This window comes from Meleagris gallopavo, chromosome 12 (genome assembly GCF_905368555.1).
Source record: "Meleagris gallopavo chromosome 12, MGAL_WU_HG_1.1, whole genome shotgun sequence".
Classification (NCBI taxonomy): Eukaryota; Metazoa; Chordata; class Aves; order Galliformes; family Phasianidae; genus Meleagris; species Meleagris gallopavo.
The window spans coordinates 258,150-285,421 of record NC_139415.1 but is presented as its reverse complement, the minus strand read 5'-3'; the positions used below and the strand labels follow the sequence as shown (position 1 = coordinate 285,421).

At 49.1% G+C, this 27,272-nt stretch overlaps 1 protein-coding gene across 9 annotated transcripts; it reads right to left on the bottom strand.

Moving 5' to 3' along the window:
- Nucleotides 1-26,428, bottom strand: LOC104912747 (mucosa-associated lymphoid tissue lymphoma translocation protein 1-like). Of its 9 annotated transcripts, XM_085233834.1 has the most exons (16): nucleotides 25,458-25,518; nucleotides 25,220-25,308; nucleotides 24,370-24,488; nucleotides 23,910-24,063; nucleotides 22,998-23,218; nucleotides 21,663-21,759; nucleotides 18,500-18,526; nucleotides 17,497-17,700; nucleotides 12,586-12,763; nucleotides 9,156-9,230; nucleotides 8,416-8,543; nucleotides 8,016-8,147; nucleotides 7,723-7,874; nucleotides 3,297-3,422; nucleotides 2,647-2,761; nucleotides 1,759-1,895 (listed from the first exon to the last, which is right to left on the bottom strand). In XM_085233834.1, exons 2-15 carry the CDS (start codon nucleotides 25,227-25,229, stop codon nucleotides 2,651-2,653), a joined length of 1,734 nt encoding a protein of 577 aa, XP_085089960.1. In that variant the 5' UTR covers nucleotides 25,230-25,308; nucleotides 25,458-25,518; the 3' UTR covers nucleotides 1,759-1,895; nucleotides 2,647-2,650. The 9 variants fall into 9 exon arrangements, with proteins under 9 accessions (XP_085089957.1, XP_085089956.1, XP_085089958.1 ...); XM_085233831.1 differs by lacking the exons at nucleotides 2,647-2,761; nucleotides 25,458-25,518 and adding an exon at nucleotides 26,283-26,428 and having other exon boundaries at nucleotides 1-1,895; XM_085233830.1 differs by lacking the exon at nucleotides 2,647-2,761 and having other exon boundaries at nucleotides 1-1,895.
- Between the last annotated feature and the right edge of the window lie 844 nt (nucleotides 26,429-27,272).

Here is a 27,272-nt window from a genome sequence, read left to right as displayed (position 1 = left end):
TCCAAAAACACCAGTAGTGTTTTATTTAGAAAAAAATACAGTCTTGCTATGAATTAGATTACTAATTACAGGAGATGACACTTGCTATAAGAGCCAGGGACATGTTTTGCCCCGGTGGTACAGAAGGGTGTGTATAATCCCTCCCAGATGCCTGCACAACAATTCCCACTGACCTGTCTTAAGTTTCTGCTGGTGTTGACTTAATCTTTGGTTCTCCCTTCAATTAGTTTATTATTTTCTGGTTAGGTTTTTCTATCAGTCCATCTAATTTAAACTACATATTGTATTATTATTTTTTTTGAGCTTTACGTTTTTTCCTAGGAGACTTTCTCAACTTCAGCCAGATGGGGCCTCTCCTCTTTCTCCTGGCTCTACTCACTCCGAGAATAAAAGCCTCCTCTGTTCTCTTTGGACTGGCTTCCAGCATCTGTAGGATGGTTTATCTGGAAGAAGCAGTTCATATTTTTCCATGCTGCAATAGACAGTCCCCACTGTGGAAAGACACACTGCTGAAGGAGAACGAAAACTTAGAAAATATTCACTCATTCCCTCTTTTAGAGCTCAGGAACTTTCCCCATCCCATCAACCTTGACTTCTCAAGGAGTCTTTGACCTCCAAGATGTAGGACGGAGATCTCACACCTCAGTGGGGTCACTGGCTTCCTTTACACTGTTGGATTGCCCTCCCCTGCAAAGCTCTGTCAAAACCATTACTCAACAACAATCAGAGGGGCAGGCAGGGAGGGGACTGCAGCTGCTCAGGCTGGCCCTCCTCACCCATGGCTCTCCCGGGATGACTGGTTCTCTACAGAAGGTAGTGCTTTGAGTTGCCTGCAGTGAATGCACATTGAGGCAGGCACTTTGGAAAAATAGCGGCACTAATAATGATTTTTTTTTTGAGGTTTTTCCTTCTCCACTCCGGTCTTTTCCGTCCCCTTCACATCGGGGATTCTGTGTCAGAGGAACTCAAGACCACATAGGATCTAACTCCATCTTATGCCCCCGTGTAACAGACTAGAAGGGGCATGCTTGCTTTTACGAGCAAGCAATTTTCTTGCCCAGAGTATAAATACATTCAGTAGAAATACATAAACACATAATTTAAAACCTGCTTTGACACACGCAAGGAGGGAAAACTCTCGTGCAACCCCAGGGGAAAGCTTACACACCGACCCAGTCTGATCTGAGTCCCTTGGTCACTCCTTGCGTCCCTTGCAAAAGTGGTAACAATCAGCAGTTGTGGGTTTTGAGACGGTGCCTGTGCTGTACTGCAGGACTGTAGTGTTTGTAGTGTGTGTTTCTCAAGACAGTTAATGCTGCAAATCCTGCTTTCAGGCACTTGCTTAGCAAACCCTGATTTGCAGAAAGTATCAGCCTGTGCCCTTGACTGTAAGCACTGGTGGGTGCCACCTGCCAATATTATGACTTGTCGAGAGGCCAGGTCCTCTGCCAGACGTGACAATGACACCTTGGCGATGTCTGCAGAAATTTCATTTTGACAGGGTGATCGCTAAGCCTGGAAAGCAGCTCAGTTCTGCTGCGTTAACATCTGAAGGCTGTGCATGCCAGCTCATGGAGTCAGGGGTGCTCTTGCCCTGGGCCAGCCCGCAGCAGGGCTGAGCAGAGCTCGCTCATGCTGCGCTCATCATTTTCCTCCGGCTCACTGCTGGACTTGGAGGGGTTGCTGCTGGGCAAGCTGCGACTAGTGCCTGTCCTCAGGGCCCCACTGGGGTCTGTCCGGGCTGGAGTGCTGTCATAGCTGGGCCGGGTGTAGTTCCTTCGGGTGAAAAACTGCCCCAGCAGCAATTTTGGGAGGATTTTCTGCAGGCTTTCACAAGTCCTCTGCTTTGTGCTCAGCTGGGTGTAATGCAAATCCAACTGCAGGACCACATCCATCTGGAAGGAAAGAACAAAGGACACAAAGTGAATTGGGCAGAAGAGCTGAAGCAGAGCTTTTTGCTCCGTCAGAACGCTCGATGGGCTCAGCTGCCATTCTGAAGGCTTACAGCCCCATGCTGTGGTGTGCCAGGGCAATGCTGCTGCCTCAGGAAGTAAGCTGCTATGTACATTTATGGCATCTACAGGCCTGAGCCACAATTTCTGAATTTCAGGACTTGTCCTGAGACTGGGCCACCTCACTGGAGACCTCACTGAATAGGTCACTGAGAGCACCGAGGCCTTGGGTTAGAGGAAATGCCATGACATCCACCCTGGTCATCATGTCCATCCTTGCCAAAGCACAGCACTGCACACACAAGAGGAAGGCATGCAAGGGCACAGATGTGAACCACTTAAAGGACATATGCCACAGTACAAAAAAAAAGACAGTTTCAAACAGCAGCACTCTGCAAAGATCCATTTGCAGTTATCTTTATAATATATGGTGAAAGATTCAGAAAATAACAGGCTTGTGGTAGCCACCCCCCTGAATATGGAGCCTTAGCATGGGGCTGTGCTCAAGATGCCTGGGTGTACAAAGCAGGGAGATGGTTCATGCAGCACAAAGGAGATTTTTCCTATATGCCTGGCAGGCAACAGGGTCCACCTCTCATATCAGCATTTAAAAGCTTGGGAAGGGCTCAAGGAAAGAACTCTGGAAACAATCAAGTGCTGAAAGAGCTGTCATATGCTGAGGCACGTATCCTACCTGGCTAATGCTGCTCACTGTAGGCAGATCCACACAGCAGCTCGAGAGCAATGTTCAGGGTGAGCCTGTGTGGAGCCCTGCAGATAAGCATCTGGCAAGACCCACTGGCTGGATGCTAGAGGAGAAAAAACTAAGGGAGAAACAAGGTGCATGCTGCTATTTGCAGAGAAAGGACTTGCTGGAAGAACCAAGCCAGGAGACTAGTAATAATGCCTCTCATGTGGTCTTTAAATAGTCTTTTGAAGAGTGCCAAGGAGGCAGTCTGGCTCAAGCTCAGTAGTACCACTCTGACAGCAGGAAATAATCTCTCCTGCTGCTCAAGTTCAAGTCCATCTCTCAGGCAAGCACAATGCTTATTGAGACATCCTTCATCCACAACATTTGGGCTACTCTGACCTCTGTGAGCCTGCCACAGGCAAGGAACAGCCTCTCTGGTCAGGCACTGGAAATAGAGAGTGAAGCAAGAGAAAAGCAAGCTTTTGTGCCCACCAACAAGCTCTGCTAACAAGCATCTGGGCATGGTGCTGACACCCCAGACGCTGAGCATCTTCTGCATGGAGCCAAGAGTTACACAGTCAGAGGTGGACAGCCAGCAGCAGTGGGAAGTACTGCTTCTGTGAGGCTGCAGGAAATTGCACTGTATACTCTACCTGAATTTTCTGTAGTCCACAGAGTTGGAAGACGCAGTCCAGCTCCTCCTGCTTGTAAACAGAGGTGAGCAGAGAATCCATTTGGTCTGGGTGGCTCTCTTCCAGATTGGCAACATCGTCCACTTCCTAGGTCAGGAAAACAAAGGAAATGTGAGGAAATCTCAGCATCTGCCTGGGCATGGAGACACAGCTGCCCATCAAACATGCTGCTTCTCTACACAGCAGTGCCCGGGCTGGCCTGTGCCCTTGACACTTGGTCTGGTGGCAATGTGGTATACCCTAACTGAAGTACTACAGAACGCAAGCAGCAGGAATACAGATTTTACACACTTATCTCAAGTAGATCAGTGGCAAAACCTAGCTGAACACCCTCTGAGGGCAGGAAATCTCTGTTATGGGATTTCCAGTCGTGTAGATAGCAGCAAAAGCCAGTACCACAATGATCTGTAGTGTAAGAGGCCTGTGGAGGAGGGAGTAAGGAGCTTCCCAAGGGCATAGATGGAGGGAGATCTGAGTTGTGCTGGGTAATGAGTTAGACCCTGTCATTTACAGAACTGTCATTTCCTGCCTAATTACTCAAATTTCTCCAGAACAGTTCCCTCTCTCTAAGATCCTCATCAGTAACACTTGTCTCCAAGAACATCCCCTGAACTGCAGCCTGCAGAAGGCCAAAGCAATTTGTTTCTGGCCAGAAGAATACTGGCAGTAGAAGCTAAAATGCTGAATCCTAAACGCTGGATTTGCAGGCATCAGAGTAGCTTTTGCCTGCAAGGCTGGAAGAATGGGAGTAAAAGTTGTTTATCCCACTGCTGCTGACCCAGCAGGTCCATTGGAGGGAGGCAGGCTGAAGAAAAGCATTTATCACTGTATAAAGCAAAGTCAAATTCCATCTCTATGCCTAGCAACTTGCTACTGGAAAGAAAAACTGGAAAGCATTTAGGATAGATCAGGGCAGCAAATGGACCTGGCAAAAAGGGAGGTGGATGTGCCAACAAAGGGTGGACACAGCTCATAGGGGGGTGGAGCAGCTGTCCTGCACAGGGAGTCTTTGGCCAGCCTGAACTGAAATGGGAGACAGACTGCAACGCAGAACACTTTCTGCAAACAAATACTGCCCTCTCCTGCCCTCTTCTTGCTTGGCTCATTGCATCAGATATCTGCTCCAAATCCCAAATGTGGATACTGTTATGCTGAGCCCAGCAGCTGGGTTAAACTAAACCTGCAGACAAAACAGAAGCACAAAGGAAGTCATCCTGGACGCCATTGATGCAGGCCTGCAAAAGGGTGCAGAATGCTCCTACAGCACCCAGCCTGCTCCATCTCACCTGATACTGCTGACCTTGTGCTGCAGTATGCACTTAGGTGAGGACAGGATGAGCATGCAGTCAGCACTGCCAGCCCTGCAACAGGAAAATCATCAACACTTTGAGTTAAAGGTGGTGCCTGTACTTTCAATAGCGTTAGGAAGGTGCCTGTTGAAGCTGGGGCTGGGCTGTGTCCCCTTTTTTCTCCTTGCAGTCACTGATGTGCAGTGGATCAGATGACTTTTAAGTGCCTCCTTTTGCAATTGCATTACCAGCCACTGTGAACCTTCAGAGATTAACATCACAGTTTGGTTCCAGCTAGCAGGGCAGGGCTCAGATCTGTTCTTGCACAAAACATTCTTCTCCTGAGTGTCTGTCTATTGGTTTGCAATTGGGCTGTGACGCCCTATTTTCATCCCAAGAAAAATTCAACATTATGGGTGTGACTAGCATGAATATAGCAATACTCCATTACAACATAAAACATGGTGCATGGGACGCCAGGCAGCACCAGGAATCTGGATTGGGTTAACCACATAGTGTCCCTGAATGGTACCAAGCCAGTCCCAAGAGCTGAATATCCCAAAGAGATGTGCTGCATCTCTCTGGCACAGACACGGGAAGGAAATGGTCCCAAACTCAGCACTCAGCAACACTGAGGAGAGCTCACACACATCTGGGAGCTCTTGTTGTAACCTCAGCAGTTTTCTGCCCTGCTTTGGTTGTCCAAAGCAGGCTGTGGACTGACCACAATGACCTGGTTGTTTCCCCCATTATGCACAGCATAACTACTGCTTACTCCCGTCCATGTCCAGACCTTGCATCTGCTAAGTAACAGCCTTGCTTGTCTTTCAGCACCTTGCACTGCTGTGCCACTTTATAGGAACCTGCAGGCGTTTATGGACATGGATTAAGTCCCCCTGAGCCTCCCCTTCTCCAGTCTTCAGCTCTCTCAGCCTCTCCTCGTAGAAGAGATGCTCCAAGTCCTTCAGTACCCCCATGGCACTTCGCTGGACACTCTCAGGTCTTTCTTGCTCAAGTTCAGGTACCTGCCCTGGCTGCCATGATAGAAAGCAGCCTCACAGTGACATCTGCTGGCTTCTTCAGCACTTGAGGGTGCATCCTGTCAGGTCCCACAGACTTGTGTATGTCTGAGATCAATTAGGAGCTCCCAACACACTCATGCAGGCCTCTCTGTCTTTGCCTGCTTTCCTGCTCACTGGGATCTCTGAGCCAAGAGGGAGATCCTTAAAAACCCACCAGCTCTCCTGGACCTCTCATCTCTCCAGGGTTGACACTCACAAAAACAAAAACAAAAAACAAAAAAACAAAAACAAAACAAAAAAAACTCTTGAAATCAGTGACCTTCAAGACAGTTATCTGGGCAAGGACTGACCTCATCTCAAGGAATCAATTAAAGTCTTGACATGTGTGATTCAAAGCTCCTTAGCTGACAGCAAGTTGTTATTCATATGTATCTGCACAGGGATGTGGTGGAGTCACTGTCCCTGGAGGAGTTAAGAACTGTGGATATGTGGCACTGGGGGACATGGTTTAGGGGCCATGGTGGGGGTGGAGTTGATAGCTGAACTAGATGATCTTAGAGGTCTTTTCCAAACTCAATGATTCTACAAAAATGGAAGGAATGTGACTGGGGAGGCCATTAGGTCAAACAGCTCCAGAGCAAGTGACTTGACTTCAAAATAAGGAGATCCAACAGAGAAAGTAGACATTCAGACAGTACAGATTAAAAAATGGGGATGCCTTAGATCTCCGCATAATTTATTTCAACTTATATCCTAAAATAGTCTTTCTCTCTGAGAACACTGTCTGTCAAATAAAATGCAAGATGAGGGACGGGAGAGAACGCCCACACTACAAAATTAAAGAAAATGGATCAGTGCTAGAAAACACCATTGTGATTATCTCTGACAAGCTTACTGCAAGCTCAGGCTCCCCACTTTTGTAGGCAGAACATGGCAAATGCAAAAATTGCCATAGCCTCAACCAAATATCTCCCTGGGCTCATTCCACAGGGCTTAAAACATACAGGAGCCAGGTGCCCTCTTACAGACAACCTCGCATCTCTGGGCTGGTCCCAAAGATGCGTAGAGTGGCCTTGCTGTAGGTGTCTAATGGAGCAGACCAACTGCAACCCAGAGCCAGGATGTGCTGCCATGTCAGCAAACACCACCGGAGGTCAGTGTGGGCTACCACTGCTGGGGAAAAGGACAAGGACGGGGGATCGATCCCACCTGCTCTCCTGGGTCCCTTTCTGGTCTGCCCCGAGTTTCTCCTGTGCCAGCCCTCTATGCAAAAGCAAGCATACGGGTCTCCTCTTCCCCACAAGCGCTGCTGCAGAGTGGATGTGCACACACATGCACACAATTTTCATGCATGTTAAGGGAGCTCACAAGGAGAAATGATGCTCTGGCTCGGTGGCAGGTAGGATCAAGCTCCAGACCTCCGCTGGATGCACTGCTCCACACCAGTGACAATAAGGTATCTGAGGGCAGTATCGCTCCACAAGCAACAAGGGCAGAAAGATCCAGTTACAGTCATGCTATCCTTCAGCAAAGGGACTACAGAAAACGAGGAAGACTGTTAGCAAAAAGGAGCAGCAAAGAGGATTAGATCCTTAGAGATAGTGCAGAGGCCACCAGAGCAGGAAAGATTCACGGAAGCTGGTATGGCTCAACACAGAACAAGTGCAGAGGATGTATTGTTGCATGGAGTTATTTTATAACAGTGGGTTAAAACAGCATCATTCAAAAAGCCAGATCTGTTTCCAAACACAGAAAATGGACAGGCTTTTCATATCAATCAGATTAAAGGCAATAATTCAATCAGGCAGGCCAGAAAGCACCCGAGAAAAAACTGGTTAAGGGCACCGAAACCGGTACTAAATCCTTTTCATAATGCATTAAAAGCAAGGCAGGCCACTGAGACGTGGAGGGAGCATTTATAAGGCACAGAGCACTTGCACAAAGTCAGTGACAGCATTAAGAGTGGAGGGGATCCTTCTGCAGCTTCAGCCCTCAGGTTCACTATGATCCCCCTCCCTTTGCTGCTGCAGCGGGAATCGAGGGGAACGGGCCCAGCATCCCCCACAAAGGACTCACAGTGGGCTGGCGGAGCATGAGCTGTGCATCAGTGACGTGGACTGGGAGGTCCTGCAGCTTGGCGCAGACAGACAGCACATTGGAGAAAAGCCGGTGGAAGCGAAGCTCTGCCTGCACCCCACAGGGGAACGTCACTGTTTCGCTTGGGGGCTCTGCAAGGCAAAGCAGAACAGGGTGAGAGGTCGGCTCCTGTGGGGGTCCCACTGCCACCTCCCTGCAGGCTGGTGCCTGTGAGGGGCACAGGATCCCTCTGCTCCCTCCTGCCTTGCCTGGCTGCTCCCCACACAACTCACCGTGGCTGCATCCCCAGCGCTCTGCAGCTGCTCCCATGGGGCAGATGGGGTCTGTTAGGGAACGGGCTTCCTTCAGAGTGTGCTTGATCTCCATCACCTGCTTCCCAGTGACCATGGGATCCCGGCCAAGGTCTGGAGGAGACATTTTAGTGGCACAAGTGTCACTCCAGGTTCCTTATTTAACATCCTGCCTTTCAGACCCTACATCAACATACTGGTCCATGCTGCCAGGTCACTAAAACCTTGTATGGGGTACAGCCTGCAACTTCATTTCTGGGAAGGAAAAATGGGGGTGCTGATCTTCCCTCTCTCCCTTGCTAGGATTTGGTTTCTGCTGATATTTTTTCTCACCCCTGCTAGGGAAATACATTTCTAGCTCTGGTACAAACCACTCCTTTACCTTCTAATACATCCTCCAGCATGTGCGTAACTTTCTTCTCCTGCAAAATATGTTTCTTCAAATATTTCATGAAGATCCCAGAGCTGAACTCCCCATCCTGCAACTCATAGGCTTCTGCATCTTCACTCCTGCAAGGGGAATGACTTGCCTTTACCTTTCTGAGACGGGAGGAAGTTCTGGAGGTGAGCCAGGGCTTGCTGACTCTATTCAGGCTGCGCCAGCTAAGTGTGAATTAGCCTCTCATGCAATGGTGCAAAGTGCTTGATATTAGCTCAGGAGAAGGTGGGAAGGGAATAGGATGGGAAAAAAGTAGAGAAAGGGGTCAGAGGAGGAGAGCACTGCTTCTTTTGCCAGCCTCAGTGGGTGACAGCAGCTGAACAGCCTACAGAACTAGAGTTGAGCAGTAAGCTCATCCTCATCTCAGGAGGTTCGAGATGTCATGCCTGAGGCACACATACTTTGGGAATCAGGTTCAGGCCTGGGAAAGGAGATGACAGGAGCTGACGTCGCCTTCACAAGTACCCTTTAACTGATGAACAGCTGCCACTGGCAACATTAGGAGGAAGAAAAGAAGTGTCTGAATAGGAAATACTAGAGATAAAAGGGTGAGAGATGGAGGAAAAATGGAGGAAACATGAGAAAGGCATTCTCAAGCTTCTAAAAGTCTCCAAGCATGAAGCTATGCAAATAGCCAGTATTTTTTCCTGTGTCATAGTGTGGGCACAGCAAAACACACTTACGTGGCATAGCCATAAACAGTATTGCCCCAGGGCTCCAGCGGCTGTACCTGGGAGAGGGCACACTCTGGGTTGTACCTGTAAGAGGAGATGAAGATACCAGTCAGTATTGAGAGCATTTATCAGAGCATGCCCGGAGTGCAGAGCCAGTGTGCTCCATGAAATTCACCTCTGTGGATGGCAATCAGAACAGACTTCATATAAAAAATAAACACTCGTGCTAGTAGGGCAGCAACAGACTAAAGCCAGGAATCCCAAGAACACAAAACTAGGGAGAAATGAGCAGTCAGGGCCACCTCTGACCTATCTGCACCAGTGATCTGCTCTCTACACAGCATATGAACCTAGAGCTGTGGTTGCAACCTTGCCTCCCCTCTCCTGAGGCTAATTTTTCACAAATTCAAGGGACTCAGAGGTGCGCACAGAAGCACAGCTTGTGGCTACAGTTTGACTGCCTGTCCCAAAGCTCCGGGGTGCCCCACAGTTCTCTTTTAGCCCATGGACATACCTTGTGCCCCAGGAAATTAAAGCTGATACATGGCCAGATGGGATCAGTATATGCAATTACATCTCAGAGCTCAATATTGGTTTTGACACCCTTGTCTAGATGTAGCTCAGTGAGCACCTAGATGGTGACCTGTTATTTCCAAGGTTGGGTATATCAGGAGTGACAGTCCTAGTTTCCACTAAAGCATATGTCATGGTAAAACTCATGGCAAGCCTTGCCTAGGAGCAAATCTGACTCCAGACAGACTGGAGAACATGGGGACTGGTTGCCTCTGAGATAGGAGACCTACACCAGTAATATGGATATGTTCCTGATTGCAAACAGAAAAGAGCACAGAGGTGGTGTTACTCAGTCCTATTCAATTCTAGAAGAGCTTGCTGGGGCTGAAGTTGGCACACCAAGAAGAGCAGAAGGGATCACTGCATTGCCAGCACTAGAAAGCTACCTACTACTGGTGCAACAGTCTGGAGATGTTTAATGGCAGCATTAATCTGGCTTGTGTAAATTTTCTAAAGATCATGAAAAGAGAAAATGTTGGAAAGGAGACATGCATCTAAATATGAACAGTGAACAGAGAGATTTATCTACCCCCTAGATGTTCCTAAATGAATGTAGAAATCTGGGATTCCAGGTCCAAGAAGAAATGAGAGATCAGATCTCCAAATAAGCTGAGGTACTGTTGTCTGCGTGCTGGAGACAATGACCTGAGGCTGGACCAACAGAGGTTGGTGCAAAGCTTTTGTGATGGCACCAGTAAAGCCATCTAGTGCGTGCAGTGGAAATAGGCCACAGTCCCCAGCCTTAGAAGAAGACAAAGTTCAGCAGGGCATTTCCAGACCGTGACCAAAGGCATGGAGATGTCTGATATCAGAGAGCATGGCAGAGCTCCAGTAAAGGTTCATTCAGACTGCATTCAGACTGCATTCATGCAGTTCAGTTCTCATCTGCATCCCAGGCAGAAGATGGTGTCCTTTTCCTGCCCTAAGCAGCACAACCAGAAGCTCTCATAAATCAGGGAATTCCTGGAAGAGGCAATCGCATCCTCCCAAAACCAGCACATGAATGTACTAGGTTACACGCATGCTCCACGTCCCTGATTCCTCCTGTGCTGAAGCTGAACATCTGCTACCACTTGGCAAAGGAGCCAGGCCTTTCTCATCTCCCTGGTATTTCTGATGCCAACATATGGGGAGAAGAGATACTTGGTGTGAAATCCTCCTTAGCACACACACTGCTCCTCCTGGTCTGTGCATGGCTGGGCAAGCCATGGAAAAGCAACAGCCACCTGCAATTCACAACAGCAATTTAACAAAAAGGACATTGGGAAAGGAGGCCCCAGGAGTCCTGTTTTACTGGGTGTTGTGAACACACACAACTATGAAATCCAAAGGCTTTGCTGAGCTGAAACAGTGACTTCTTAGAAAAACAAGCCCAAGCAGGGAGCTTCCACAGCTATCTGCTGTGTGCCCAGTGATAACACCTAGTGCACAAAGTGCTGTGCTTGCTGTGGGAAAGGGGAGGGAAAAAGTGTGAGACTGGGGGAGGAAGAGAGAAAAACAGCCACATAACATCAGAGTAGTTCTCACATCACACCCTGCTCCCAAAGTGCAGTAAAATTCACTGAGCACATCAATGGCCAGCAACACCAAGGAAGGAGGTATCAGCTCAAAACCATTTCATAGATTGTTGCTGTTCATGTTAGAATCCCCAGAGAGCCTCCATGTAGCAAAGCTGCCTCCCCATCACATACGCCAGCTATTTTCAGGCGCAACATTTGACATCTGGACAAGTTCCTGGGATAACCTCTGCCACCAGATCTGGCAGGAGCTGTGCTGATGATTCAGCAGATCTGCTCAGCAAGGGCTCTCAGCAGCCTTGGGACAGGGAACTAGAGCTCTCTCCTCCATGCAGCAGTAGTGAGTTGCAGAGGGAACACAGTGATGCTTCACTATGAGGCATATGGGGCAGGTATCAAAGGACAGCAAGCTCTATCACCATTGACAGTTCAGAGCTGCAGAAGGCAGGGTAACTCTCAGTGCAACTTAGAATAGCTTGTAAGCTATTCAAAGCTATGTTCCCACCTCTGCAGCTAAAAGATGCCAAAGAGTCTTTGATGGGCCTGGCAGCTCTTTCAAGACAGTGGTATCAAAAGTTGTCCTTCCATTGCTCAGTGCAGAACCACAGAAAGAAGACGGAGAATTTTCTTCCTTCAGCCTCCAGATTCTTCCTGTCCTGTAAGGAGGATAGGAAGCCCCTCTCAGGAGCCCCAAATAAATGAAACAATGACAACTTCTACTGGATAAGCCTAACTACCTCTGCTGAAATTGGGCAACTAGTAATTTTCTGCAGCTCACAAGCTTGCAGGATGGAAATCTGCAGGTCACAGGAGGATGATGGGCTTTCCACACTGAGAGAGGAAAAGCTGATCCCTGCCCTCAGCAGCAGCCTTGGTCCCACTTCACAATGTAACTTCAGAAGCCTTTAGAGAAGTAAAACCAAGTAGTATGGCTTGACATATTTTTCCTGTCGTGTCGCACTCTTCTCACTGAGATGGTAACAAAAACACAACAACACTCCAGGCAACCTGCTCAAATAGCCTGCATTTGGCAGGCTTTTTCATCTCCCTTCTCCCTAGCACATCTCAGGCAGGATCTGATGCTTACAAAGCTGTATCCTACACGTGACCAACTGGGCTTCCCAGGAGATCCTGCAAAACCTGACAGCCTTGCTGATTTCATGACACAGATATATAACCTTTCACAGAGACCTTGCCAGTGCAACAGAGGACGTGCTCTTGAAAATCCATAAGAACGTCTCACGTAGTTGTACAGGAACCCATTACTGATGAAGCTGGCAGCTGTTTCCCCAACCCCTTGAAATGCTATGCTCTGCCTGTCCCAGTGAGGAAGGAGGAAGAGCACCTACCATTTCCTGCAGGTGTCCAGCAGGATCAGGTTCAGGGCCGTCTGCTGCTGCTGCATCTTCTGAAGGATCCTCTGCACGCTGATGCAGTTCTCAGGGGCGTACAGTTGTGGAGCATCAACAGGGACCATGTAGTTCCTCCCCAGATGTTCATACCCATGCCCAGCATAGTAGAATATAGCTGGGAACATGGAGAGGAGAAGATGAGTCACGATGCAAGCTTGCAGGTCTGCAGCCAGCTCTCCACAGCCATCTCCTACCTCCTACCCTGTAGGGGTACTGGCTTGGGACACTTACACTAGGAGCATTTCTAGGCAGACAACTTGAGCTACCCTGACCTCAAAGACCTGACTTTTTTCAAATCCATGCCCTTCAGTGGAGCAGCCCTGAGAGGCTCTTTTGTATTTGTGGTTTCCAGCAGCTCTTTAAGAGACACCAAAGTCACCAGGTTTATAAGTTTGCTAATCCGTAATCATTTGTGCAACAACATCCAGGCTTGGCATCTACCAGGCTGAATACCACCTTTGAACAAATATTTGGCAAAGAAAAAAAAGATCTCTTTGCAAGAATGTGACAATAGACAAAGCATTTCACCCTGAGCAACAATACTTCAACAACATTTCAAAGAAGAAGCTGCTCAGCTACCTAGTTCAGGACAGATTCACAGAGGCTCAGATGATGGGAAATATTCTTTGGTTTTCAAAGGTCTGCTAGTATTTATATGTCTATGAGACAGTGAAAAATGAGACTGAGAAAAACAGAGAGAGATGTCCAGAACATGTGGACCATGTGCTTCAAAACCTCAAAACAGATACCAGCCCTGTAAGGTGGGAGAAGAGACAGACTCATCCAGGTGTCGGTGGCAAGTCCAACATCCAATGCCAATTTTGTTTAGGAGCACAAGAAACATAACAGTGGTTTCAGCATTCACAAGAGACAGTAACATGGGAACATCCATGCTGGAAAGCCAGCACAGATGAGCATGGCATGACCAAAGCTGGTGCTTCTCCAACCCCCACACGTGTTCAGTGAAGGGCTTTTCTTCTGCACAAGAACCCCTAGGTGGGCTGTAGCTTCCCAAAAAGAAGCTGTGTGTTGGTTTCCCAGCACTGATAGAACTGCGTGGGGGATGCTGCTGAAAGACAACTTGGGGAACTGAAATCTGTTAAAAATAGCTCTGTGAGGTGATGCAAGCAGTTGCACTACCGCAATTGAGGTACAGAGAAGAATGAGAGGTCAGAAATGAGAACAAAAGACTACAAGGCAAAAGTAGAAGAAATTCTTAAGTCAGATTCACTGCCAAAGCCCATGCTTCATTGAATAATCTCTCCTTTATTTTCTTCCACTCTTCCTGCCCCTGTAGTTTGCAAGAAACTCACATCTCTGCTGCTGGAAGGGATGCAGTGAATGGGACAGGAGTTGAAGGACTGAAAGCATGACCTCATCCCATGGAGTGAAACCATGACCTCATAGTAATGAGGCCTAAAGTCATCTTTCTTGAGTTTCCGTTCTCAGGGGACAATGGAAAGTTACTCAAATGGCTGTTCTCACAGGAACCCACGAGATTTGGGTTCCTCTTCTTAGGGATCAACAGCCAGAAACAGAGGGCTCAGATTTGCACAAGTTTTAAACTTTCATAACTAGCAAATCAAAGCCACAAAAGCTCCTCTGAGAATATAAAAGAGTATAAAATGGGAAGAACTGTGGAAAAATCAGATACAGATCTTTCAAGATTGGACCCTAAAATAGTCAAGCACTTCTGGCTTTTATCTCTCTGACACCATTTCTGAACTTATAATGGAGTTGATGACATACTATGCCTAAGAACATCACTGACACTTGGAAAGAACTGAAGTATTACAGAAAAACCCACAGAGAATCATTAAATTATCAAATCTCCTAACTTTGGGGACCTTGTTTTGCACCTTTGCTCCCTGTGCTATTTAAGCCACAGTGACTTGAGTTCAAACAGAAAGACAGGAACTTCACGAGCTGAACAATTTTGCTGCAAATCTCTTCTGGACTGAATTGCTCTTTCTGAACAGGAATGTCAACATTTTGCCCAGAGGGGAAAAGGCATTTTGTTTTTTTTCCCAAGTTACATTTCAACACTGCCCACATCTTGTGAGTCAAAAACTGATCAGAGACAAGCTTCCGAGTACCAAATTAAAAAGGGGAAGCTCCAGGCACTGCTTATAATACAGGAAATGTCAACATGCAGCTTAATTAACGCATGACGGCATGTTCCTAGTATTTCCCTTCTAAGTTTTTGCTTTTGTTGCATTTCCGACATTTTTGACTCAGAACTTTTTAGGACACTTGAAATAACAGCTGGGGAGATATCTTGTTTGTCTGATATCTTGTTTGGCCATATAATTAGATTACTCAGAGGATGTTTGGGTCCTTCAAAATGCACTGCTCTTTTTGTAAGAGGAGAGCTGGAGAAAAAGCAGTCAGATGAGCCACTGAAGTGAATCACAGAAGCTTCTGGATCACCTCAAACATCCAGGCATGCGATACCATTCTGCCTGAAATGAAACCTTTTTTTGCTCTGGGCTTGAGAAACCTGTGATGAGGTTGAGTAACAAAAAGCATGAAGTCCTGCACTCAGACCAGTCAACATTTTGGCTGGGGCTCAGCACTGGTTGAACAGTAATGCTAGAGATAAGGAAGAGGAAACACAGCAGCCACCCCGCTAAAGATGAGCCAGCACCTGGGAGCAGAGCTACCTTAGGAGACACGGGACTGGCAAAGCAAGGGAAGTTGTCAGCACCACCATTGACCTTAAGGAGACTCCACTTACATCCTATGTCCAGTTCTAGGGACTTCAGTTCAAGAAGCAAGAAAAAGGCCAGTAGAAACTACTCAGTTGTTGGGCTCCAAGGCCTGGAAGAAGGGGCTGGGCTGGGCATGTGGAGGTGAAGGGGGGGGGGGGGGTCTAAAAACAGCCTGCAGCTGCTGGAAAGGCAATTAGGAATTAAAGAGACAACAAAGCCCAACTCTCCTCATCAGCAAAGGCCATAATGGGGCAACACACTGCTGTCTCACCATCATCTGTGTGAGCTATGTCAAAACTGACTCTCTCAGTCAGTTTTAGGTGTTTATCCTGGAGCTACTGCCTTGAAAAAAATGGATATACAGTGTTTAGAAGGAGTTGCTAGCTTCCTCTAAACATGCATTTCTAATAAAAAGACAAGTTAATTTCAAGGATTTGTGCTTCACCTGGTTCTTTCAATCTCATGCAAAGAAAACAGGTGAAAAAATGCTAGAAGATGGATCAGTGAGAGGCAGCATCATTCAGAAGACCTGGGGCAATCAGCAGGCAGACAGACCCAACACTCCACCCTAGGTCTGGATGCCACCCAATTAGAGCAAACATCTTCCACTTGATCACACTGTGGGGACTGGCCCATGCCAAGGTTCACTGCTTCCAAATAACAGACTGCTCAGCTTAGAAAGCTGTAAAGAAAACCACTATTTGAGGCAGGCTATGCCAAGCAAACACTTGAGGCTTGTCAGGGTTCAGTAGCTCAGCTGTTTATGTTTTCCTTGCCAGTGCACAAAATCAATTTTGCCAGGAAGGATCAATGGCCACAAAAGCAGAAAAGCACTGGAAGTATAAATAAGGCATGACAGCACGAATGGTTTCCCATTCCCCAATCTTTTTCCTCTCCACTGCTTATGAAAACAGGGGAATTACCATGGAAAAAAAAACCCACACATTTGGTCTTCAGGCACTACATACAAGGTAGGATCGGCAGCGCCTTACACAGACGTGGAAGGAGCACAGCAGCTCCCCAGGGAATACTCTGGCTCAGGAGAGGAGACAAAACCTGAGACGAAAGGGGATTTCAGAGAGCAACCAGAAAAGGAATCTGCAAGTGAAGTCACAGGACTACGCTGTTGTCAGATGACACAGGGCTGGAGCAGCAACCACTGCCTGCTGCCTTTCTCTGCCAACTCAGCCTCCCTGAGTGAGTCAGTGCCTCTGGGAATGAGGGAGCTTTGCAGTATTTCACTCGGGGCCTCATCTCTATCCATTGCACAACTCCTAGCCTCACAGATGAAATTGGCCCTATGTTGACTTTTGCTGCCTCAATCCCTTGGCATGCCACTCAGCTGAGAGGGTGGTGAAGATAAGCTCAAAGCAGACTGTGCCTCATGCTGATGTTTCAAAGCATAAAAAAAAAACTACCAAAACCCAGCAAACATCTGCCAGGTGTTTTTAGAGTATCCATCATGCTGGAAGAATCTCAGAAATCCCAAGGAAGCTACTTTCACCACGAAATTCTGAACACCTGCTTTAAGACTCACAAGATGGGCTCTTTGGTTTTGTGTTTATGGAACACTTCCCCAGGAAGTTAAACTGCAAATGCCACCTGTCTACAGCTGGGAATATGTGCTTCTGCAAAAAGCCTGTCAGAGGTTCAAACATCAGGATTGAGAAATAAGTAAATTTTGGCCAACTGTAGCCAATCAGAGATCAAAAGGAGCTACTGACTTGACAAAGGAGTGCGTGGGGCAATCCACAACCAACCTCCTAAACTTTGTCATTTAAAGAAAAATGTAAACACCCTCTCCCATTCACCATCAGAAGCACTGGCTTCCCAAAACCCAAGCACAAAACCATGCTAATCGAGTCAGAGGTTAGCCACATGATGGAGAAAAACCTATTTTGCCTGCATGTAACCTGGCCCAAATTGAATGGTGTTTACCTGGGATTTCTGCCAAGCCTGGCACCACTGCAGACTGTGCTGCAGGGATACCCTAACCCACATAAAGAAAAGTGGGTTAGCAGAGCCCCTAACTTATTTATTATTGTTATTTTAACACAATAGCTGTTAGAGAAATTGCCAAATCTCTGCTCTTCCCTTTCTCTGACTGCTGCCACCTGTACATAAACTGCTGCCTTACCATAGACTCCTTTCTCCAGGAGCTGTAGGAACCGACTGACTGCTGCCACCATCTCAGCCTTGTTCAAGTCCAGGAGAGAAACAACTTGGAAGCCCAGCTGCTTCAGAAGAAGACTCAGCTCAAACACATCTGTGACGGGAGCCATCAGGTTTGGATGATGCTGGTAATGGTTGTTGCCCACTAAAAGTGCTAGCTTGCCTGTAGCTAACAGAAACAAGTGACAAACTTGTAAGTGCTCAGCAGGTAGCAAGGTCTAACTTCCTGTGGTTGGCATGAGGACAGGGGAAATCCTTTCTCACTTTTAGGAAGGAAGGTTAGGCCTGTCACAAGCCTGCAACGCCCTCCAGAAAGCCCTCAGCTTTTTCAACATTTGAATAAAATACACAAGGCATTATTTTGAAAGAAAGACCTGAAAAGTTTCCACTTGGGAAGCAAAACTCCAGGAGCAGCGGAGGATCAGCGTTACTGAGGATTTCTTGCACAGGTCCTGCCATGTTTGTCTCAAATACTGGTGGTGCCTGGGAGGGGAAAGCTCTGAGCTATAGCTTCAGAAGTACCTTTCCCCAAGGGAGAAAGGAAGGAAACTCCATCTCCTGCTTTCATTTTAACCCCCATTTTCCCTGTGGGAAAATCAGATTCATGGGTTTCAGCAACTGTGGGAGCAAGGAGCTTTGCTCTGATCCAAGGAGGTATTTCAAACAAGGAAAAGGTGTTGTGCAAAGCAGACTTCATTGTCATTTGGCAGACGTGGAGGCTGAGGTTGGGTTACTCATTAGGAATAATCTTACTCCACATGGTGAGACAGATGAGGTCTTGGCAGGGGACAAGACTCATCCTGTGCCTTACAGATCTGATCCAGAAAGCAAAGAGCCTGTGGCAGCATTGTCATAAAAGCTTGAAACGGCCTGGGCAGGAAAAACGCATCAATGCCCTCCCCTCCTATCTATTCTGGAGCTTGACTTTTAATTAAGGGAATAATTTCTCAAGAAAAGACAGTACTCACCAAATAGCTTCTCAGAGCGACAGGTGCCTGGAAAAGAAAGAGGGGAATGGTAAGTCTCTGTCCAGCATGCAGCATCCCTGCGCTAGATCCCATGGCAGGTCTGGAACCTGTTCCCATGGCCCCTGGCAATGCAAAGCTGGATCACACAGTGCATCTGCACCCCTTCTGCAACTGCAGAAGTAAAACAGGCTGCTCCTCAAGCATGTTTTTTGCCGCTTCCTTGTTAACCCTAGTCTGCTCATTTGAGGAGCCTATCTGTGTGGGCCTTTGGGATTTCTCTGAAATCCCATTTTGGCAGCTAAGGGGGACAGAAAGTGGTTGGGGATGAAGGCCAGGGCATGCCGGAGAGAAGAGTGGCTATGTGCAAGTGGCTGGGAAACAGAGCTGGGAGAAAGGGCAGGCAGGGGAAACAGAATGATTCCACGAAGAAACTCAGTCAACATAAGCTTCAAAATAGAGAGCTACTTCCTATGAGCAGGAAGGAAGCTGACTGTTTGCTCTTGGTGGTGATAATATTCCCAGCACCTTCAGCACCCTAGTTTGCCTTCTCCTGAATTTCAGCTGTTCCAGCTCAGAAAGGCCACTCCATTAGCTGACCTGCTGAAGAGCAGCAGGGCATCCATGCAGGAATCCCACCCCTGAGCGTTCCCAGCATGAAGCCTCTGAAAATCATCATTATCATGACAGATAGAGATCTTCATATTACAAAAACCAATCCAGCTCAGTGAAAAGCCTGAAACTTATATGAAAAAAAAGTAAGGGCATATTTTAATTGTGTAAATCTTACGGGTCTGGAAGACTTTAGCATCTGAATACACAGTAATGACTGTACTGCTAATTAAAGAATCATAGAATCTTTAAGGTTGGAAAAGACCTCTAAGATCATCTAGTCTAACTGTGGAGCCATCACCACCATGGCCACTAAACCAAGTCCCTCAGTGCCCCATCTCCACAGTTCCTGAACAATTCCAGGGATGGTGACTCCACCACTTCCCTGGACAGCATGTTCAGAGAAGAAATTTTTCCTAATATCCAACGTAAGCCTTCCCTAGTGTCATTTAAGGCTATTACCTCTCATCCTATCACTGTTACCCAGGAAAAGAGGCTGATCTCCACCTTGCCACAACCTGCTCTCAGGGTGTTGTACGGAGTGATAAGGTCTCCCCTGAGCCTCTTCCTCTCCAGATACCTCACTGCTCCATTGCCCTTCTCTGGACGCAGTTCAGGACCTCGATGTCTTTCTGGCAGTGAGGTGCCCAAATATGAACACTGGAGATGCAGCCTCACCGGTGCCAAATACAGAGGGACAATCACCTCCCTGTTCCTGCTGGCTGTGCTATTCCTGATACAAGCCAAGATGCCATTTGCCTTCTTGCCCAGCTGGGCACTCCACTGGCACATGTTCACATGGCTCTTGACTAACAACCCCAGATCCTTTTCCTCTGCATAGCTTGCCAGCCTCTCTGCCCCAAGCCTGTAGCAATGCATGGGCTTGTGACCAAAGTGCAGGATCTGGTACGTGGTCTTGTTCAACTTCATCCCATTGGCCTCAGTCCCTTGATGCAGTTTGTCCAGATCCCTCTGTAGGGCCCTCCTGCCCTCACGCCCAGCAGTACTTTCTCCCAACTTGGATTACCACACTTGCATTCAGTCCCGCACATGCCGAGTGATCACGTTCAATATGATCTGTTCCATGACCTTCCCCATACTGAGGTCAGGCTGACAGATCTGTGATTTCCCAAATCCTCTTTCCAACCTATCTAGTAGATGGGAGTCACACTGGTAGTCTCCTGTCTCCTGGGAGCTTCCCCATTGCTGACAGACAGTCCAAAGGAGCTTTATGAGCACTTCCAACAGCTCCCTCAGCACCCTCAAGTGGATCCCATCCGGCCCCATGGGTTTGTGACAGTCTAGGTACTGCAGTTCCAGGAATGCCTGGAAAGCCACCAGAACAAACCTGTTCGTCTTTTTTCTGTCTCTGACAGAGCTGCTTGTCTCATTTTAAAGCTATCCAGCTGTAACATTTGGAAACCAACTCAGTCTGTTCATGCTGTCTGTTACTCCTGGGCACTGCTTTACAAGTAGCAAAGAGGCAAGGAGAGTACACAAGGCTCTCAGATTATAGAGAACCAATATGCACCCTGGAGAGATTTTAATGCCAGTGAAAAACATTAGATGAAAAGCTTATGGCATAGAAAATTCTCTAGGTGGAGTAAAGAGCCCACAAAGCTACACTCGTCTCACAGCATCGCAAAGACACACAGCCAAAGTAGCTGTCACATTGGAGGCAGAGCATGCCCAAGGCTCCCGGGATCCATCTTCTCCCCAGGATCCATCAGGTTCCACAGCACACACAGCATCTGCCCTGGGCTGCCAGCCCAATGGACCTGAACCTTCCCAAAATAAACACCATCCTCTCCAGCACGATGCATCCAAGCAGATCGCTTCAACTCAGTGAGGCTGTAAATTCACCTTAATGAAGGACCCTGCTACACCTTGTTGGGGAATCTATTAAATCAGTAACTTGACAGGGCAAGAAAAGCTGCAATAGGCATCTGAGAGCACAGCCTAATGTGGCAGGTTTCCTACAGACTGCAGGGCACAGCAGCATTCAAAGCTGCACTGCAGTCTGGTGGGAAGACTGCTGTTTTTTTTTTCTTTTGCAGATGCCGCTTCCTTAACTATTTCTGAACCCTGTTATCAGGAATCACATTTATCACGGTGCTGACTGATGCCTGCGTCCCCAGCTCAGGGGTACACGTGCAGCTCTGCTGAGATCATCCAGTATATCCAGGGTGTGAATTTGTGCTCTGAAAGCTGTTCCCATGACAGCTGCTGCAGGATTGCCAGGACACTCCTGCATCTCTCAGATCCCCACTCCACTCCCATATTTGGCTCCCTGCAGAAGCGGTTTTTAAAACCAGTGGCATTCTTTTTTTCTTGTTACTAAGTCTGTTCAAGCTGGGGAGGGCTATGCGTTCTAGCTCTTCTAATCCCACAATCCTGAGCCCAGTTTCCCGTGCACAAAGTGAGCCCTAGGATAACATCTCAGCACTTCATCTACCAGCTTGGTATCTCCATGCAAGTTCACTAAAATTGTCTAATTTCCTTTCATGCCAGAAGATGATTTGCTGCAAAGCAGACATGGTTTAGCTCTGCTCACCTATGCGAATGTCCACTGCGTTGGTCCAGTGCTCTCCACGGCTGTTGGAGGCACAGCAGAGGTATGTGCCAGAGTCGCTGACTTTGGTTTGGGTGATCTAGACAGATCAAAAATTAAATTACATTATTTATGGTGACAGTTTTCTTCCAAAGAGCAAAAGTGCTTTGCCCAAATGCTCTCCTTTCTTTATCCACCAGCCCTGAAACTGTGTCACAGCCATACTCTGCCCCTGGGAGCCACTCAAGCAGGACAGCACGTGGCCAACACCAGAAGGTTCCCAATTTTCCTCCTGGGTGACATTTTCTAGATTTCTATCATGTAGTATGTTTCCCATTTGTATCCAACCCTCCTGAAGCAGCTCAAGAACCCCAGCAGTGCTGCTTGCAAAGACTTCTGTGGTTCTCCAGCCCAGCCTCCTACTCAGAGAGGAACTAAAGCCACAACTGTGTCAAGTCAGCTGCAGCTTTGTCAAGACAGGTCTTGAAAATCTCTAATGACAGAGATCTCACTGCCTCTCTGGGTATGTACTCCACTGCTGCACCATCTACCCATAAAGGAAGAATCTTTTCCAGAGCTTCCCTGGGAAAAGTGCTGTTTGAGACCATGGTCCCTCATAACACCATCTGAGAAGAGCTTGGCTCTCTTGCCTTTATTGCCCTTCAAGTGACATTCCAGGAAGAAAACTGCCTTTCTTGCAACAAGAAGACAGTGTTGACTTGCACTCAGCCAATGAACTACCATAAAATCAGACCTTTTGCTGACTCCATGACTCTCTCCTGCTGTGAATAACTGCTTTTCTTTCTAGCTTTCCTGCAGGCACACACCATTACCACAGCTTCATCACTCCACACCCACAACACCTTGCACATGTATACAATAGCTCTTCTTGTGCTGCTACAAGAAGGTATGAGAGGCCTGCTGAGAGCCCTTAATGCTGGCACATCTGTGAATCTCTTATTTCCTAGAGAAAAACATCCACAGCTTTTAAAGAATCCCATAAAACGTATTCCCTCTTCAACCCCAGTCCTTCAGTCAGGGCTATCAAAGTAACAAGGGGGATCTGTGCAGTGCAGGGAAATGGCTGAGCACAAGGCTCTTTCTCCAGGGCTGAAGAAAGGGGGAAGACAGGCAAAGAGAGACAGCTTTCTGCTGGCATTCACCTGACCATGCAGATCAAAGCACTCCTGAGCCTCTACATACAGATAAGAGCTAGACTGAAGGACTGTGTCATCCTCATATTGAGGACGACAACAGCATAAAATTTTCAGCAGTCTCTCCAAGGCTTCTGAAGCTCTCCCATGCACACCATCCCATTGGGCTTCTCCCATCACCCACCTCAGTAGCCAAAGTTTCTGAACCATCCCGAGGTAATGTTACCCAGAGTTTTTTTTTCTTCTGGTGTTCCAGCACGTTCCCGTTTCGGTACCACTGGTAGCTGGGGGCTGGGACCCCAACGGCAGCACACTGCAGCTGTAGTGGTTTTCCAACTTCCACCTTCTGGTCAGTGGGGTTGAGGATGATGACTGGTTCTCCTTGCCAGAGCTGAGGGAGCAATCCTGTGAAGTAGAGGCAAGGAATTAGTATTCCCTCTGTGAGGGGAGAAAACAATATTTATTTTTTTCTGTGCAGTCCACGTGTTTTGACAGAGAAGTAAACTTTTTCCACCCACACCAGGAGATGCCATTCCACAGGATGGCTGTGCTTACAGTGTCACCAATACACCTTTCTGACCCAGGAGGAGGGAATCCTTGAGAGCAATATATGACAGCATATGACACAACAAAGCACTGCCTCTTGCTTCCCAGTCCCAAATGTGCCTTGATTCCTGTCGATGCTTACTCTTTCCTGCTAAGGGTGCAGCCAACATGCTGAGGTCAGGCACACCCTAAGTTACTTTGCCCAGCTTTCAAATAGCCAGACTGCCTCATCCAGTCCCTCTGCCCTATGCAAACACCTAGCAGCAAACACCCAGTATAACTTCCCTCTGGTAAACCCATGGTGAGTGGTCAGCAGGGCAAGACGGTAAATACAAGCTGGGGTTGCCAGGATCATGACAGGGACCTGAAATAACTAGAGCATAGACACAGTGGTTTTGCTTAGATCCACATCACTGGAGCAGTTCTCCCATATAATGACTTGAGCTCAAAGGACACAATGCCCCAGAAACCAAAAAGGACCACTGGTGTGATATCCAGTAATGTCTGTGCAAAGCAGAGAACAGAGCAAAGCTAGAAGACATGTTTGTACCTCCGGCAACGTATGGATGAACCTCCACCTTCACCCAGTCAGAGAAGATCACATTTCTGTAGAGGTCATTAATTCTGCAAGTGTAGAGTTGGGTCTGCTGTGCAGTGATGGGCAAGTCTTGCTTGGTGGCACCAGGAATCTGGTAGCGGACAGACTACAGGGAAAACACAGGCAGTAGGCAGCAAGTCCCCCCATCACTGCTGGTAGCAGAAGGCACCAGCAAGCCCCTTTAAAGGCAGAAAAAGCTGGAATCCCTGATTGTGTCACCTCCTCACGTGGATATGGGGAGAAAGAAGGAGTGGAAACCCTTGGCAAGCATATCTGTACTACCACATCTCCTCTAATCTCTTCCAACCTCCCACTGCCCACCTGCACTGCTACAGAGGGCCAGCTCACCTCACTGCAGGGCATGGAGCTGGCCCAATGCAATGAGGAAAGTCACCCCTGCTCACAACATTACCTGGCACTGACAAAACCACTGGTACTGCAGTGAGGTGTGGGCCTCGGCTCTGCAGTGCAGAGTGAAGGAGTACCCAACAGGAACGGAGACAGAGACCGGCTGCTCGGTGATCACAATGGCTGTTGGGAAACAGGTGTGGGTTTGCAACACAAGCAAAGAGATGGACACCACTGGGGTGGCACTGAACGGGTCACAAAATCATAGAATCATGAAGGTTGGAAAAGACCTCAAAGATCATCTGGTCCAACCATCCACCTACCACCAGTATCTCCCACTAAACCACATCTCTAAGTACTACATCTGCACGGTTCCTGAACACCTCCAGGGATGATAACTCCACACCTCCCTGGGCTGCCTGTTCCAATGCACCACTGCTCTTTCAGGGAATACATTTTTCCTAATATCCAACCCGAACCTCCCCTGGTGCAACCTATGGCCATCACCTCTCATTCTCTCACTTAGGAGCAGAGGCCAACACCCACCTCGCCACAACCTCCCTTCAGGGAGTTACAGAGAGCAATGAGGTCTCCCCCGAGCCTCCTCCACACTGACCCATCCCAGATCCCCATAACAGTTGTGCTCCAGACCCCTCACAGCTTCGTTGCCCTTCCCTGGACACTCTTCAGGTCCTCGATGACCTTCTGGCAGTGAGGTGACCAACACCGATCACAGCACTGGAGTACATCGGGACGAGCACATACACCCCAGTCGGGTCGGGTCGCTCTTGCTCCTTCCGCGCATCACCGCTGCTGACGCGCCAGGCTCGTCCTCCCGCACGGCTCACGGAGAGCCGCCGAGCAGCGAGAGCCGGACGAGCACCACGAGAACCAAGGAGCCCGCCCCGGCTCACCTGTCTGCATCGCTCTACCGGCGCTCCGGCCGCCGTGCCTCGCTCGCTCCGGCCGCCCTCAGCCGGTGGCTCCCGGTCCCGCCGAGCACCTACGGAGGAGAAAGCGGCGGTCGGGGATCGTTAGGAGCCCCCGGCCCGCCCAGGTCCCGGGCAGCGTGGCGGAGCCCGAGCCTCTCGCTCTCCCCGCTCCCTCGCCGGCCGCCCCGGGCCGGGCCGCGCCGCAGTGCGGGGCTCTCACCTGGCGGCGGCGGCTGCGGGCCGCCATGGTCGCCTGCGGGGAGCCGCCGTCCTCGGGGAGCAGCGCCGGGCTCCGGCTCCCCGGGAGCCCGCGGGCCCTGCGGAGAGGCGGAGGCGCTCACCGGGGCTCGCCCTGCCGCGGGCCCCGTGCTCTTCCGGCTCGTCCTCGGGGCCGCTTGGACGTCTCCCCCTCGTGCCCGGGGACGGCGCCCGGATTCACCTGCCGTCGGCCCCGCCGCCCGGGGAAGGCCCCGCGGGCGCTCAGCGCCGCACTTCCGTGCCGCCGGGCCCGCCCCGTCGCCCCACTCCGAAAGCGAAACGGCCCGGCGACTCCGCCCGCGGCCGGGACCGCCTGTGCGGCCGGGCAGGGCCTGCTCCGCGGGGCTCCGGCGTGCCCGCGCCTGCCGCTGCCCTGTGCGTCCTCAACCCCGTGCCTGCGGGCGTCCGTAACGCGGCCCAGTGGCAGCCTCAGCCCTGTCCCCACGGCTGTTCCGAGCACTGTCCCTATGCTGTCCTTACCTCATCCCCTCAAGGGTCATCGCCCCATCCCCACAGCCGTCCTCACGGTCACCTCCGTGGCTGTCCTCGCCTCGTCTCCACAGCCATCCTCACCCCCGTGCTCGTAAGCATCCTCACCACTATCTCCATGGGTGTCCTCACCCCATCCCTGTGGGTTCCTCATTCTCATACCCACAGGAGTCCTGCTGGTGTCCCTGTGGGTGCCCCCACGCATCCCCACGACCATCCTTGCTCTCATGCCCATTCCCACAGCCCCCCTCTTCCTCATCCCTTCCCTTCATCCCTCACCTTCAGCCTCATTGCTCACCTCTGTCGGTGGGGCTGAAGCTCCAAGGCTCATGGTGGAGCCCCAGCTATGTTGTGCCCTTTCCCTTAGCTGGGAGAAGTGAGGTGAGCCCCAGCCCGAGGTGGTGACAACCTGTCAGGCTGCTTCCGCCAAGAAATCCCCTGCCAGCTGGGCTGGGCATCACGAGGGCTGCAGGGGAAGTGGCTCATGGCCAGCCCGCCCCACGGTTGCACAAGCCCCTTTGGGATGGCAGAAGAGTGACAGCTGGGGACAGCCTGCTCATGCAGCCCAGCTGCTGGAGCAGCACCATAAGCTCTGGAGCAGGTCCTAGCTGCGTGCTCCGAGTCATTTGATTTTCTACTCAAAGCCCAAAGTTAACCTTTGTGATATGAAGGAGAAGTGTGAAATCACTCCCCTGGTTCCTGAAATCTCCCTCACTGGATGCGGAAATGGATCTGAGGATTCATTAATAAGGCAGCGAATTGATTTAGGAGTTAATTTCAGAGAGGTCTTCTGGGAGCAGAACACTTATGCCTGTCGGATTTCTATCGCAAACAGTCCTTTATGCCGGGATGAGAGATCCTTTGAGCTCTTCTGGAGCTACAGCTTAATGAAATGAATTATGCTCGCACTCAGGCTGTGATTTTAGAAACAACACAGCAGTGAATGTAAGGATTCATTATCACTGCTCTGTGACTTCCATCTGCAGAGCACAAAAGGCATTGTATCCTCTGCCACCAGCATCTCAGATGAGGCCGCAAGTGTATCTGGGGCAATGAAATGATAAGAGTTCCCCAGCATTACATTTAATTTTGCTACGTGGCTCTATGGCACGTCCACGTCAGGGCTAGCTGCCCTTTCTTGTAGAAGGAAGGATGGTTGGAGTAGGTACCGAAGGGACAAGGAAGATGATGTGAGATTTATGGCCTTTATAAGAACAGACTCACTGAATCCATATTTATGACCTTTCAAAAGACCAGACCAAATGGAAAGGAGCAGGGGTCACAGCTG

Bases quoted from the DNA above. Each gene is read 5' to 3' on its own strand.
- LOC104912747 (XM_085233831.1), bottom strand. The intron at 23,219-23,909 runs GTACAAACATGT...TCTACTTCACAG, and splicing joins TCATCCATACGTTGCCGGAG to GATTGCTCCCTCAGCTCTGG. The intron at 17,701-18,499 runs GTGAGTACTGTC...TGTTTCTGTTAG, and splicing joins TCGCTCTGAGAAGCTATTTG to CTACAGGCAAGCTAGCACTT.